At 40.8% G+C, this 15,270-nt stretch overlaps 1 protein-coding gene across 1 annotated transcript; it reads right to left on the bottom strand.

Moving 5' to 3' along the window:
• Positions 1-2,756: 2,756 nt before the first annotated feature.
• Positions 2,757-12,282, bottom strand: LOC138370340 (glutathione S-transferase Mu 4-like). Its single transcript, XM_069334638.1, has 6 exons — positions 12,255-12,282; positions 10,825-11,018; positions 5,239-5,382; positions 3,913-4,092; positions 3,284-3,379; positions 2,757-3,075 (listed from the first exon to the last, which is right to left on the bottom strand). The coding sequence occupies exons 1-6, from the start codon at positions 12,265-12,267 to the stop codon at positions 2,875-2,877; spliced, it is 828 nt and encodes a 275-aa protein (XP_069190739.1). The 5' UTR covers positions 12,268-12,282; the 3' UTR covers positions 2,757-2,874.
• Between the last annotated feature and the right edge of the window lie 2,988 nt (positions 12,283-15,270).

The following is a 15,270-nucleotide window of genomic DNA, read 5'->3' on the forward strand; positions in this document are numbered from 1 at the left end:
GCAGCCCGTGACAGCTGACTAACACCCAGGTACCTATTTTACTGCTAGGTAACAGGGGCACAGGGTGAAAGAAACTCTGCCCATTGTTTCTCGCCGGCGCCTGGGATCGAACCCGGGACCACAGGATCACAAGTCCAGTGTGCTGTCCGCTCGGCCGACCGGCTCCCCCTACGGGCTATGGTGAGCAGTAGCACGGGCTATGATGAGCCCGTAACTTACCTGGCACAGGAGCGGTGCTTTTTTTTTTTTGTTCCTCTACAGGACGACCCTTCAGCTATACCCACTTCCACGCTTGCTCTATCGGCACCTTGACCTGCACTTGATTCAATTAAGTAAAGAGCAGTTCCATTAAATGTCCCATTATAACAAGCTTTAAGGCACCAACAAGTATATAGCATCTAATTAAACTTATATAGAAAGTATTGACTCAGTTCTACTTCATAACAAGAGGCCTAGCAGAAAATCCTGCTTCATTCATTTCACTAAACTGTTGGTGCAACTAGTCTATAGTTTAATATTAATAAGCAACGTTCTGCCGTTTTCTTTGATCCTTCGAACGAAAGTAAACTTTTCTTTAGAATTCAGGCGTGTTAATGTAAAAGTATTTTCCATATTAATAAACAAGTTCAATATTATCTCAACCCATTTAATAATTTGCTTCATTGGAGGGAGGACGGAAGGTCGAGGGAGAGTTAATGTTGGAAAAGTGAGGAGCTGAGGACAAGAAAGAATCAAAAGCAGCAATCTAGAAAGCTATATGGCACCGTTATAGACTATTCAAGAGTTTCTAGAGATCATTTAGGATGCCATTATAAGAGCACAAAGACTAGCACGATTTCAAAAGTTATCAAAATTATAGGATTTCATTTTGGGATTTTAGACTAAGTTAATTTAAGCACAATTTATAATACTGAATAGTCAGGATATTCTACGAGGAGGAGCAAGACTGTCAGCAGAACAATGCGGTTATTAACATTAGGAAAGGTGAAGGTCTTTGTTCCATAAGTGGCCATCTGGTGTAGCCAGTACGTGACGTGGCCACATACTGGCCAGGGAAGTCTTACCGCTCTAACCTTCACTGTCTTTACAATATATTTTTCAATTTGTTACCCAAATTTCACTGTCTAAAATGTAAGACAGATTTAGATAGCTTTACACCAGTTTGGTCCAGCCAGTATTGATGTTTGTTTACGTGTTTTCGGACTAAGCTTCTAATTCTGATAATTACAACGCTATGCTGTTACTTTGACGTAATTAATGTACAAGTAACCATCAATCTTTTCAACAGTTGATGGTAGGGGGAGCAGACAGCTTGTGTTACACAATACATTAGTGAGGAGTCACGCCTGTAGGTCGATAAGGCTATCACCGACCCCCCATTGTGTACAGTATCTTACCTTCTGCCCACTTCCTCACTACCACACCGACGGCTTCAAGTTCAAATTAACAATTTACAAAATATAATCAACCAATACACTTTAGTATTTAAAATTAATTACGGGTCTAACGAACAAATTGACTGCTGCATTTTTATAGTTATTTTTGTAGACACGAGAAAGCACCCATACCTAAATATTCTTAGACTAATATATTATGTGTATGTTACACACTATGTGTATGTACTAAATTAGTCCTAAGGTAGTATATTAGTCCTAGGACAGGTTGTTAGGTTGGTTAAGTATTTACCAAAAGAAGGCGCTGACCCGGGAAGATTTATTAGGCTGGTGAACTTAAAAATGTTTGGCGTGCTATTTAGAGTATTCCAATAACACACAACCAAGTGAGGTATAACGTTTTGTTCGGTCCATCAATACTTGCTACAAGCACTATCACTTTTGGGGGATGGGTTCATTATAATATACATAATCATCTCTCCATACAATACGACTTAAGTGTGTCTTACTTAATTGCTGCTGCTCCTAAATTGGTGGTTTGTGTTCGGCTTTTGTTTGAAATGTTTAAATCTAGCATGTCAAAAACCGTTATTATGGAGTTTCAACTGCCGAGGTCAGCGACCCTAACCTAGCTGTCACGTCGGCCAGGAATGTCCATCGATTAGTTGTGGCAGCCGGGAAGCCATCAAGGTTTTCCCAGAATTAATTAGCTTCTAGACTTCGCAGAATGGACCGTCAACATATTTGGGTCAGGGGGAGGGGTGAATTTGTATGCATGTTTACATGTATAATATACATATGTGTATGTATAACACATATGTATATGACCATGTAGCTCGGTCGATAAAGGCAGCGTCTGGGATGATCTCGGACGTAGGTTCGAATCCTCGTCACGGCCCTTGTGGATTTGTTCACATATGTGTATGTGATCCCCATTGCTGGGGACGAAAAGGGTCAAGATGATTTGTGGAAACAATCTTACTGATAAGATCAATGACAATTCAGAAATGAGCTCCCCCCCCCCTCTTGGTGCTATACAAGATTATAGTACCAAGATTCCATGATGTACTAATCAAAAAGCGCTAAGCCAGTTTGGCTATGTAACACTGCTACACAATTCACGAACGTCTATGCATTACTCAGATCTCAACACACAGCAGAAAGACAGAGGAGCGACACTGAAGAAGGTTAACAATAAATTATTATTTTGCTCCATACAGTTATGAACATTTTTATATCTGCTGTCAGGAAAACTCTTTTCTTCCAGAAATATTGTAGTGATACCAAATATGTTAACCTGTTTACTAGAGCCCTAAACAGTGACACGGTTGGCTTTATAATCAATTGAATAATTTGTCAGAATAAGAACTAAGAATTTATTGTATATATTGTTGGAACATACATGGCTACAGTTGCAAAACTGAAAACACTTTACTTGTAATGAAAATGCTGTATCAGCACTATCTTTGGTGAGGAAAATTTATTTGTTCCCAAACTTGGCCATGGGACCGTTCAGAGGAGTCTTCATAAAACTGGGAGAAGACATGTACTTCTTAATGGTGGGCAGCGCCTCAAACCGCTTCACGAACTCTTGCAGGTTCTGAGTGTCGTCAAGGCAGGCGCTGTCCACCTCAAGGTTGACGTCCAGAAGCTCATACAGAAGGAAATCTGGGTAAGTGATCTGTGGAAAGTAACGGTAAATTATGATTTTTTTTTAGCTTCAGTTGTAACATTGACTTATTGAAAAAGCATATTTCCTATCATTAGTTATCTCCCATCAATTATCATTAAATACCGGACTAAGGACGACGGAAGCGTCAAGTGTGGCGAGCAAGCTATAGCCTATCATGTATTTAACATGTAAAAGATAGATAAAAATCAATACATACCTGATCTCCAACAAACCAAGGTTTATCTCCCAAGAAGTCTGACAGCATCTTCAGCGTTTTCTTCAGAGACTCTGCATACTCTTCCTTCTGAGTGTCCTGGAAAATAAAAACATTGACACCAAGCGTAGTGCGGTACGAAGTCTGCGACATCTTTCTTTATTTGTATTTATTAACAGGAAGGTATATCGGGTTGTGGAAGTACATGCATTATAGTAAGGTATTCCTTACATGTTACTTGTATGTAGACTAGAGACTAAGAGCTACCAGAGTCGACCATATTATTCTAAATGACATCGTAGTCTATGCATAAAGTACAAGGCTTAATGTCCAAATCTGACCAGCTGCTCTAGGTACCAAGATGTCGACCGACTTAGTCTTGTCTATCAAGTCTTGATAGCATCTTGCAAGTGCATTCAGAATTTTGGGACGGTTTCATGTAACTAACATGAATAGACTGCTAACCAGTAATGTTTTCAAGATATTTTAAACTTATTTGTGGCCCCTTGAAAACTTAACAGTTTGACAAGTTCAAGGCATTAAGGTAAATGTGATGTACATTTCTCGTTATAGTTTACAAAATTATGCGTACAAGATTTGACAGCAAATAAAGTTCCAAGTAACCGACTTACGTAGTTGCGGTACACATATTCAGCGTACGACCTGCGCATGTCCATGGCCAGGTTCTCCAGCACGTCGACCCTTATCTTCTCTTGCTCTGTCTTGCCGCACAGGTCGTGCTGGCGCCCGATGTAGCGGAGGATGGCGTTGCTCTGAGTGATCTTCACATCTCCGTCAATGTAATATGGCAGCTACAAGAAATATTTTATCTCATTTATAGCAATTACAAAATGGCCACAATTAAATTAGTTGGTGACGAGGAGTCACAATAACGTGGCTGAAATATGTTTACCAAACCACACACTAGAAAGTGAAAGGACGACGACGTTTTGGTCCGTCCTGGACCATTCTCAAGTCGATTGTGTGGGCTAAATCGACTTGAGGATTTTCGGTCCAGGACGGACCGAAACGTCGTCATCCCTTCACTTTCTAGTGTGTGGTTTGGTCAACAAAAATTAGTTGCTCACAAATTAAGTTTGTCACAATTCTTCTCCTCTGCCCTAACAAATTTTGCATGTTGTAAGCTAGACAGAACTTCCCATCCCTCAAGAGTTAACTCATTTGTGGACTTTATTGGAATCTTGCAGTTGCAGATCTCACGATTAGTTTAATAAATGAATAAAATACATATATAATTAAATAGGAAGAGAACTTACTAGCTTATTTTTTAGTGCAGATGACGGTAAGTACTTATCAAAAGAAGGCACCAAGCCTGGGAGACTATGTAGCTGTAGAGGACAGTGTAATGCAAAGTATTATATTCAATAATGTGATAATTGAACCAAAGGCTATTCCCATAATTTTATAATATTTTAGAAAAGGGAAACGGGGGGGGGGGGGGGGCCGCACTAACATATGAAATCACGTTAGTTAGGTTTGGGAGTACCAAGATACACAGTACCGCTACATGTAAAGCCTCGCATCTGAAAACCTGCAACTGACAACCAAGCCGTCTTCAAGTGGCTTTTAAATGGTTTCGGCACAAAAGCCGTCTGTTGCACAATTCTTTTTTATCCTGTGTGTAAATAGCACAAGTTCCAAGGAATGGCATTTTACACACTGCTATCATAAAATTTAATTACACATTATTATTAATCTAATAATATACATTACACGCCAAATCATTTAAAAAATACACGAGTTGATTAATGTTAAATACAATTATTGTATTTAAGTAAAAATACATACGGATGATTGCTGCGTTTGCCTCTAAATGTGTGATCATGCCAAACTACTTAAAATGTAAACATTGCTTGCACTACGTAGCCAATGTGAGGAGTGTGGAGACCGTCAAGAGACCCCCAGAGGTCTCTTGACCCCGGGGTGAAGTAACTCACGTTGGGAAAATCAAGGCCGAGGGCGAACTTCACGGGGAACCAGTCAGACTTCTCGAAGTAGTCCGGGGCAGGGCCAGCAGTGTAGGTCTTGTCCTGGAAGTCCGTCTCTAAGTAGGCCAACAACAGCCGGATGGGCTGTCCCATCTGCAACACCAACCTGTTTTAGCAACTTAGGCTACTCAATTCAAAATATTTTTGATTGTTTTATGCAAACTAAGGTTATTCAACTTAAACTCTGCAAGTAAGTATTTATCAAAAAGTGCTAAACTGCTAAATCTTTTCAAGTTCCCACCCTCCATATTGCCAAATCAAAATTTGTTCAGTTAATTGTTTAAACAAAAATAAGTAGCGACATTACGGGGCGTCCGTTAGAGCTCTAGGACCTAGTACTGTACTAGCCAGGTACTACACTTAAACCATATAGGTTGTTCAGCGCCATATGGATCATGTCCGTATACGTGCTAGTTATAACGTGCATCTTGAGTAATCTCACGGTGCTGTTCCCTGGGTAACGAGCACTCTCCTGCATGCTACCCCCCCCCCCCCCCCCCCCCCCACCACACACCTCTTGCTTTATCTTCGCCCAATAACGAGAAAGACCTTGAGTCATGACGGTTCTAAGTCCTTAACTGATTCGTGTGCATCAGTCAACACCGTTCGGACTTTTCATACAGGCACCAAAAATGTTTTTAACTTAAATGTAAGATGGTATCAGTCTCGTTCACCTGGACTGTATGGGTCTCGAGCCGCGGTTCAGGTACGGTCCAGGGGAATATAATGTATTTCCACGGAAGTGTGGATGGGAATTTATAGTATCCACGTGTTTCCGCCTGACGTGGCTTACCTGCAGCGCCACCACCATACAGGGAGCGTTCCGTCCGCCATGGCGGTGTTCACTCGTCTTATAATTCCTAAAGGAAATAGTTGGGTCGAAAGGAGGCGAGAGGAAAAGATCACGTAGATTTAGAGCGAATAAGAATAATAAAGAAAGCAGCAAAATTACAGAGAAAAATCTTAAGAAAATGGCAAACTTTTTTTTTTGCGAGCGGTCGGCGAACCCACAGACCATGGACGTGACTCAAGAATATAAAACCGTCTAGTGAACAGCGAAAGAATTCGTGCGAATCTGACAGAACCAACGGTGTAGCCTCGCTAGCTTGAGAAAACACGCACATTTAAACACTAACGACAGACAACCAACAAACGAGACCAAACCAGTTTCAGAGTAATGTTTAATGTGAGTGAGTGTGTGGGTGGGCAGGACCCATTGTCCTGCCTCACACTTTGTTCAATATTGATCAACTTGACCCATTGAACATTGTACCTATTGATCAACTTACGCTTCAAAAGCTAAATCACTATATAAACTGTGGGTACAAAGCCAAATTAAACATTATATTAACATGAGAGTAATATTGTACCTTTGAGTTCTATTTTTATCCAATAAATTTGGATAAATTTTGCTGCCATATTGACATTAAATTTAGTGTCGATATGACAACTTTAAACTATAATTGAGATTTATAAGTGCAATTTAATTAAAATTTGCCAACTTATTTGGGAACGTAGTTGACAAAGGATGTAGTTGTTACACGCACCTTCCAATTGCCCCCCCCCAAGACGCTCCCCCCCTCCAATAAAGTGGCGTCCTTCTGTGACGTCTAGAGAATGTGTCGAGACGCCACAGTCCAGGTAAATGGAATGACGTCCTCGTGGTTAGTTTAGTCTATTATGCACCCCATACCCATCCCCCCATACCAATCCCATGGGTGGCGGTTGCATCTCCTTACCACTGTATAAATAGAATATATGCTAAAGCAGCTCCTTAAGCATGTCACTTGGAGTATAATAATACCAAGGTACTTTAACAAAAATAACACGGTTTCCATTAATGGGGAAACGAGTCACGATAAAAAAATAGAAACTTCTGGTACAAAAAGTACTTATTTAGAGCTGAAACCAAAATATGGACAGCCAGCCCCAAACTTTCACTACGATACATAAAGTGTCATTACCATTTACCAGTTGCTGGTAATCACCCAATTGGGAGCACTCCATTCTAACCTATTAAAAACTAAAGTACAGTCCCAACATTATTTTTCTGAAACAAATTTAGTCATTCTGGTGAAAGAAGCCTAGAACTTTCAAGCCATTTTCCTAATTCGAGACTATTCCTCCGTCTATCCAAAATTTAAAAGTACCGATTGAGGCCTTGCAGCCTTTTTATACGACAAAGCAACACGACAGAAGGTTAGGTAAACATTACTACCTGTTGTCCTTGACTGCTTCCTTCCAACACGTAGCTGCTTAATCTGCTAAATGTTATCCAACAGTTTAATCTTTCACCGGAGGCTGTCGCCGCGTCCATGTAGCCTATACAACACCTACCAAACTACGCTATATCCGTTAACAACCCTTACAGAGTTACAACGTAACCAAACTACCTTACCTAGATCTAGCTTAGTTTTAACAACTCTGCGAGTTTATGCTAAGTCAGTATGTGACTTACAGCTTCGGTTAGAGGACGGTCGTGTACTCCAACACAACTTTCTAAAATGATAATGTTTACCAACCCATCCCCTGTTTAGATAGTACTTTTTGTAACTATGTGCGCCATAGTACAAATATTTACGTACTATGGAATTAAATAGTAAAATTTTGTACCATTCACTGTATAGTCCGAAAAATATGAAGCTTAAAAACAAATTTAAACATTCCTAGGCCGAGTATAGCATACATGTACCATATTAGGCCTAGGAAAGTTAAGTTAGTTTGTCTTTGCAACAAATAATATCAGGTCTGTCCAAATTCAATATGACCGATTTCTACTTTCTAACTGCGTTGAACGTCGGTATATTTACCTGAATTTACCCAAGGGCCACTAATGCTAGTGGCCTCGATGAGGACAGGAAGCCGGCAGCTTGTCAAATGTACTCCCCCCCACCCATTTGCCCTGATGAGCTTTTCCAGCCGAATTTTAAAAGCTAGCAGAGTTTTGGCGTTTACGGTTTCGGCGGGTAGACGGTTCCACGGGTTTCCAACTCTATGGGTGAAAGAGCATCTCCTGTTTTCTGTCCTACATTGTGGTTTGAGCTTAGCTTGAACCCGTTGCTCCTCGTTCGTCTTACATCTGACCATTTGAAGAAATTAACCGGATCGACATCCTCCAAATGGCTCAGTATATTTTGAAGGTTTCGACGAGATCCGCCCAGTCATGCCTGGTCTGCATTGTTGTTAGCCCAGTGGCCCTCAACAGTTCCTGATACGAGAGATGACTAAGCTCCGGTATGATTTTTGTTGCCCGGTGTTGCACCTTCTCCAGAGCAACTGTCTTTCTGAAGCTGAGGTCTCCATGCCTGTGGGGGCGCACCACACATACAATTGTACGATTACATTCTTTTCCCTGAAGGTACAAGGTACGCTTGATTATTCCCAGGGTTTGGTTCGCTTTTTTTAACTGGTGCTCCCACTTTTTGTGCAGCTTTTAATGAATAAAGGATTCTGACTCCAAGGTCATTTTCTTTATATCTATCTGTTGTAAGGTAGTGCTGTCAATTTGGTAGTTGTGACGTGGATTGTTATGCCCCACATGCAACGTCTTTCATTTATCTACATTAAAACACATTTGCCAGTCATCTGACCGTTTGTGAAGTTCATGTTGATCTCTTTGTAAGGTTTCAATCTCTCCTTCACTTCCCACTTTACCATAGATTTTAGTGTTATCGGCAAATTTGATGATGTGGTTTGTAATATTCTCATCTATGTCATTGATGTATATGACAGAAGGTTGACCCCAAAATAAACCCCTGTGGCACCTCACTAGGTGGCCTGATAGCTGAGTGGACAGCGCTCTGGACTCTTAATCCTAGAGATTAAAGGATCCATTTGTTTCTGCCACCCTGATGCTCCTGTTACCTGGCAGTAAATAGGTACCTGGGAGTTAGACAGCTGCTACGGGCTGCTTCCTCTGTGTGTGTGTGTGTGTGTGTGTGTGTGTGTGTGTGTGTAAGGGGGTGGAGAAAAAAAAGTTGATTGACAGTTGAGAGGCGGGCCGAAGAGCAGAGCTCAACCCTCGCAAGCACATCTAGGTGAATACTTAGCACATTTCCCCAGCACATATCTCCCATGCTCCTCATCGTTACTAAGTACTACCACAAGTGGAGTATGGGCTGTGCTTACAATAACTAATTACAGTCTCCGTGGTGTAGTGGTAAGACACTCACTTGACGTTCCGCGAGCGCTTTGTCATGGGTTCGTATCCTGGCCGGGGAGGATTTACTGGGCGCAAATCCTTAACTGTAGCCTCTGTTTAACGCAACAGTAAAATGTGTACTTGGTTATAACAACGATTCTTCGCGGTGGGGATCGTATTCCAGGGACCTGCCCGAAACGCTACGCGTACTAGTGGCTGTACAAGAATGTAACAACTCTTGTATATATCTCAAAAAAAAAAAAAAAAAAAACTTAACGGAAGGCACCAATGGGTACTGTTGGACCCAAAATATGTTCTGTTAATTTTGTAAGTACGAAAAATCTTAAACCCGTAGTTAAAAACCATGTTCTAGTATAGCACATATTAGACCTAAAATAGCGCAAATTAGACCTAGGATTGCATTAACAGGTTAGGAGAGATATAGTTAAATATACATACACACGCACAGTATATATAACATATAATTCCATATAATTCTAATGACTAATAATTTAGCAACAAAACATTATTTTTTATGAGGTCCAACAGTACACAGTGGTGCGCTCGACCAAACAGATACTGTATCTATTTTTTTTTTGTGAGATATATACAAGAGTTGTTACATTCTTGTACAGCCACTAGTACACGTAGCGTTTCGGGCAGGTCCCTGGAATACGATCCCCCGCCGCAAAGAATCGTTTTTACAACCAAAGTACCCATTTTACTGTTGAGTTAAACAGAGGCTATAGTTAAGGATTTGCGCCCAGTAAATCCTCCCCGGCCAGGATACGAACCCATGACCGAACCGATGATTATATGTGCTGTCAATCTGCTGTATGGTGTCTATTAATCTTGTTTAAATTACTAATCAAGCTGTCAATGTAATCAATCAGAGCTTTAATATAACAATGTGCTTTAATATACTTACTAAGCTCATCTCATTTTTCTCTTGCAATGTATCTTTATCATTTATCAATTCCGATAGAAATTACCTACTTAAAATTATCTGTTAGATTAAGGACCTGCCCGAAACGCTGCGCGAACTAGTGGCTTTACAAGAGTGTAAATACAACACTATCCAATGTATTCTCACAAACCCAATGTACCTTCTTGTATATATATAAATAAAATAAAATAAAATAAATAAAATAAATGACTAAGCGCTCGCGGAACGCGAGGCAAGTGACTTACCACTACACCACGGAGACTATCATTTTAGAAGGTTAGGCTGTTATCCACCTAAAGCAATAAACACAAACCGAACACATCACAGGACCGTTAACCAATGCTGCCGTCATATTTAATATTAAACAACCAAGACGAGAGAACCTTATACACTTGTACTCTATCCTCCTACACTACCGCATTTGTATTATAACATAATATAAGCTTACCCCACGGATGTTCCAGTAACCAACGACGGGAGCCATGTTGAACACTGCTTCTTGCTGCGACGGCCGCTCACCACTGAATGTGTCTCGCACTCTCGCCGGCTGCTGGTCCAGTGGTCCCGGAGGTGACCTCGGGGTCCTCGTTTGGGGTTGGGATCCAGTCGGGATCCTATAGTTGGGAGTACCGCCCAGGAATCCTGGCCCGATTACGTTATAAACCGCTCTTCATGTCCATTATTTATTTAAGTGTATATTTGCTATTTGTGCTTGCAGTATCGAGCTGTTATCTCTTGGACCCCGCCTTTCTAACTGACGGTTGTCTAGTGACTCCCGACATAATTTTGTCATATTTACTATATATTTCATTCTCAAACACCCCCCCCCCCCTCAGGATGAAGCTCGTAGCAGCTATCTAACTCCCAGGTGCCTATCTACTGCTAGATGAAAGAAACTCTGCCCATTGGTTGCCGCCTAGCTTAGCTTGACCTTGGAAGACAGCGGCCATATTTGTGTTGAACCGTAAGTTACTTGAGTGCATTAACTTTGCAGCTCCTATATAAAGGTTAGAGGGACATAACAGGCTTAGGAAGTGAACCCCAATATTTGTTTTAGTCCATCCTTGATGGACAAGTTACAGTTTGTTGATATAAACATCAACATTATATTCAGTTTTTTGATAGTTTAGCTTAATTAACACGTTAATAGTAAAAAGTTTAGAAAATTGATCTCCACGTGCTATAGGATAAGATATTTTCCTTCGCCTCAAATTTGTGACCACGTTACAAGGATGGTGATGTAATTACAGTACTGAAGTTAATGTTAGATAAAATTCGCAGATTTATTATTATGGTGCCCCCCCCCCTCCATGTGTGGTGGCGTAGCTTGATTATGGATGTGTACACAATTTTTACTCTTACATCCAAAAAAGTCCAAATTTTGTACTTTTGGTATACTAACAGACACAGCAAAAGCTGCAACAAATGAACTTACCTGTTCTAGGGTTGAATATGCAATCTTAGGCCTAATTTATTACATATACTAGGCCTAGGAATGGTTAGTTTTAATTGTTGCTTTCTTTCTCGTCCCGCTACAAAATAAATAGTATAAAACAAGGATTTTCTTGGGTGCAAAAGTGCATATTTTGTACATTCTATTCATAGTCGCTACAGGTACTATCATGCTTGAGGAGACGGGGTAGTGGTAATATCCCTCGCCTCACGCCTCGTTGGCGATTTAGTCTGGGTTCGAGTCCTAGCCAGGGAGGATTGACTTGGCGCTAATTCATAAATGTTCGCTTATGTTCACCCAGCAGTAAATGGGTACCTGATTGTTAACCGATTTGCGGGTCGTTTTCCAGGGGAAAACTATGAGCTATGGGGAGGGAAAGCTCTCAGCCTGCTAACAAGTCAGAAGGCGTCTGCTCCTACACTTACTGTACACGTCCATGGCTGGGTGTCTAAGAAAGAAAACGGAGTGTAAAGTGGAATGCCCTGGAGGCCATCGCTGGTCCCCGCACAGAACTGGTTAGCTGCAGTTTGGAGCGAGGAAGTCCACCAGTGATACCACCCTAACACTCTTTATTTACACTCGTGTATTTTCTTAGCTACTACTGACCAGCCCTTACATATTCTTGGTCTCGTGCTAGTATATAATGCCGTCATATCTGGCACACAAACACACTCAGCACCGCTCCTGTGCCAGGTAAGTTACGGGCTCATCATAGCCCGTGCTGCTTGGAACTTGTTCCAAGTAGCTGAATCTATAACAACAACAACATGGCACACAAAATGAAGCCATGAGAACAATTCTCGGAGCGCCAAGTATAACCAAAACATGAATCTACGACAAGAACTAAGCCTTCTAGTGTTAAACAGGATCAAGGAACTGAATGCTAAGCTCGTCATAAACCCCCACAAGTGGCATTGCTAAGAATACACTGCGTGCTGCACTAATTATAAGAGGAAAACGAAACAGCTGAAAGTGACAAGATCGATCAATATGATTTATCGAAGAACTCCACCTGCTTGAGCAAGCACGTGAGTTGACGCCTGCTGACACCTCCGTGAAAGGAAGAGCCATGTAGGATTCAAATATATGAGATGCCTACGAGTCCAGCATGTTACCTTACAAAATGAGACGTATATCTCAAGAAAATTAATAGAAAAATAAGAAATGAATGAGTTCAAACCTACACTGATGGATTTTCTAACCTTAGTAATGACAGGACTGGGGCAGCGTGCACTGTAATCAAAAATAAAAATGAGGACAAAATGATTGACGGAGAACCACGCCTCCTCCACGCAAGCAGCGTTCACTACTATTGTTATGACAATAACATACCTAGAACGAAACTGAAGGAGAGCAGTGATTTGCAGTGAATCCGGAGCGGCACTACAAACTAGAAAATAGGACAGATAGAAAACAAAGATGAAATTTATCAACAGGGAGAATGGTGGATTTTGGGGGGACTTAGGGTTCTATTTTTTTTATGTGGAAACATTAAGACTACGTGAAATAGTTGTGGTTGCCAGAGTGTGAATGAGAGCTGCAGTCAATTACCACTGTTTGCAATGACGCACATGCTGGCATGTCAGCTATAATCTGTACATCAACACCCTGACAGCGTCATTATTGAGGCAGTCATTTTACTCAAATACTCGATAATCCATGTCAATAAATCAGCAGTATCTTGCTGAATTGTGGGGGAAGGGGATTGGATTGTAAGTTGTGGCGAGTGAAGGAGTTTACTTCTTGCATAGGGAGGTTCGGGAAGGTGTCAATCTGCAGGTGAATGGGGACGAGAAGGGAGGGAACGGGTGGGGAACTCAGTATTTTTTCCACCACCAGTCTCCACGGGATGGGTATATGGGGTGCATAATAAATGATTAGTCAATGAAATGAGACGAATGGAGGGTGGTAGCGGAGGGACTGTTGGAAGGATAGGACGTGAGTGTGGGACGCCCCTGAGTGTGTACTCACCTAGTTGTGCTTGCGAGAGTTGAGCTCTGGCCCTTTGGTCCCGTGTATGGACGCGCGTGAGTGTGGGAGACGCGCGTGAGGGAGTGACCGGGGGGGGGGGGGGGGGGGGGAGGTCATCTACCTTTGGTGTTTCGAGAAAATCCTGTAAAATACCTACCTTCGTATTTTTGTCGTGAATGTTATCGTCATCATGAGTGAATGTAACTTTTTTGTGTGAACAACAGGTCTGGACTAAAGTATTGGAATGAAACACTTCGTAATGTTGTGGAGCTTGTCCAGGCGTAATTAACCAGACCTCATTTAACTATATCACTGCTTAATTCCTGTTACTCACTAATATATTAATTCACATTACAAATGGGTGTAAACCGCTTGAACTCATTTCATCCAAAATATGTTCCTTACATTTATGTTGCGGTGCCGCGAGTTGCGCCGCGAGAATACTTGGTAACCGCACATTCCTCAACGGTGAGTCACACTCTTACAAAACCTCCTTTCAATCATTTTTTTGGGTTAAAACTATGTCAGTATTTTCTTTCCTTCTACTAATTAAGAATGGGAAAGTATTTCAACATGGTCTAATAAATACATTGTAATTATAACATTGTACAACCTTTAAGATGTATTATGCATTGGAAGTCACGTGACTCCAACTGTTCCATTTTCTAACACTATTTCATTAATGTTCGTCGCTGATATTTTTTTTAAGCTGAGACAAGTGCAAGCAATACTGCCAGTGTGTTCATTTATAACGCACTCAATACCGAGCAATATATATATTTTTTTAGTTTAGTTCATTTATATTCTCTAATTAAACATTTTCATTTCCATATTCATGTCATAATTGTTTATGGTAGACACGTTTTTTTTTACTTAATAGGAGACATGACAGCATTATACATGATCGTTCATGATGATAATGTGTTGTCTTGACACAGCCTGAGTAACGGGCACCTGCCCAGAGTGGGATCCATAAACCTTATATTATAATTATATATAACTTACCAACTGTAACTTGCTTAGCTAAACGAATGTTGGGGTTGAGTTGCCCCAGGACGGGTCTTGCTGCATCAACAAGTGGAACATCTTGTTATAATTAACGGGCTGATGTATCTACATGAAGGATTACAAGCTCTATATAAATTAAATGCTATACTATATAATACTATATATACTATACTATATAAATGCTATTTTTGCTTTTTTTCTGCCATGTTCCCCCCCCCCCTTTTTCCGTTTTTTCTTTTTTTTTTTCAACACAATTTATACTTTAATCTCAATTAGTATTAAGTTTTAGTCTTAGTGTTTTTCCTGCACGAAACGCTTTGCGTAATAGTGGCTTTAGGCATTGTATGTACTAGCTCTATCTATAAATCCATCAACTTTTTCTATCTTACCTTGTATGTATGTACTTTACCTGAATAAATACTTGTATTTGTACATCAACTGCGGCAGATAATTCGGTGAGAA

Source organism: Procambarus clarkii, chromosome 31 (genome assembly GCF_040958095.1).
Source record: "Procambarus clarkii isolate CNS0578487 chromosome 31, FALCON_Pclarkii_2.0, whole genome shotgun sequence".
Lineage (NCBI taxonomy): Eukaryota > Metazoa > Arthropoda > Malacostraca > Decapoda > Cambaridae > Procambarus > Procambarus clarkii.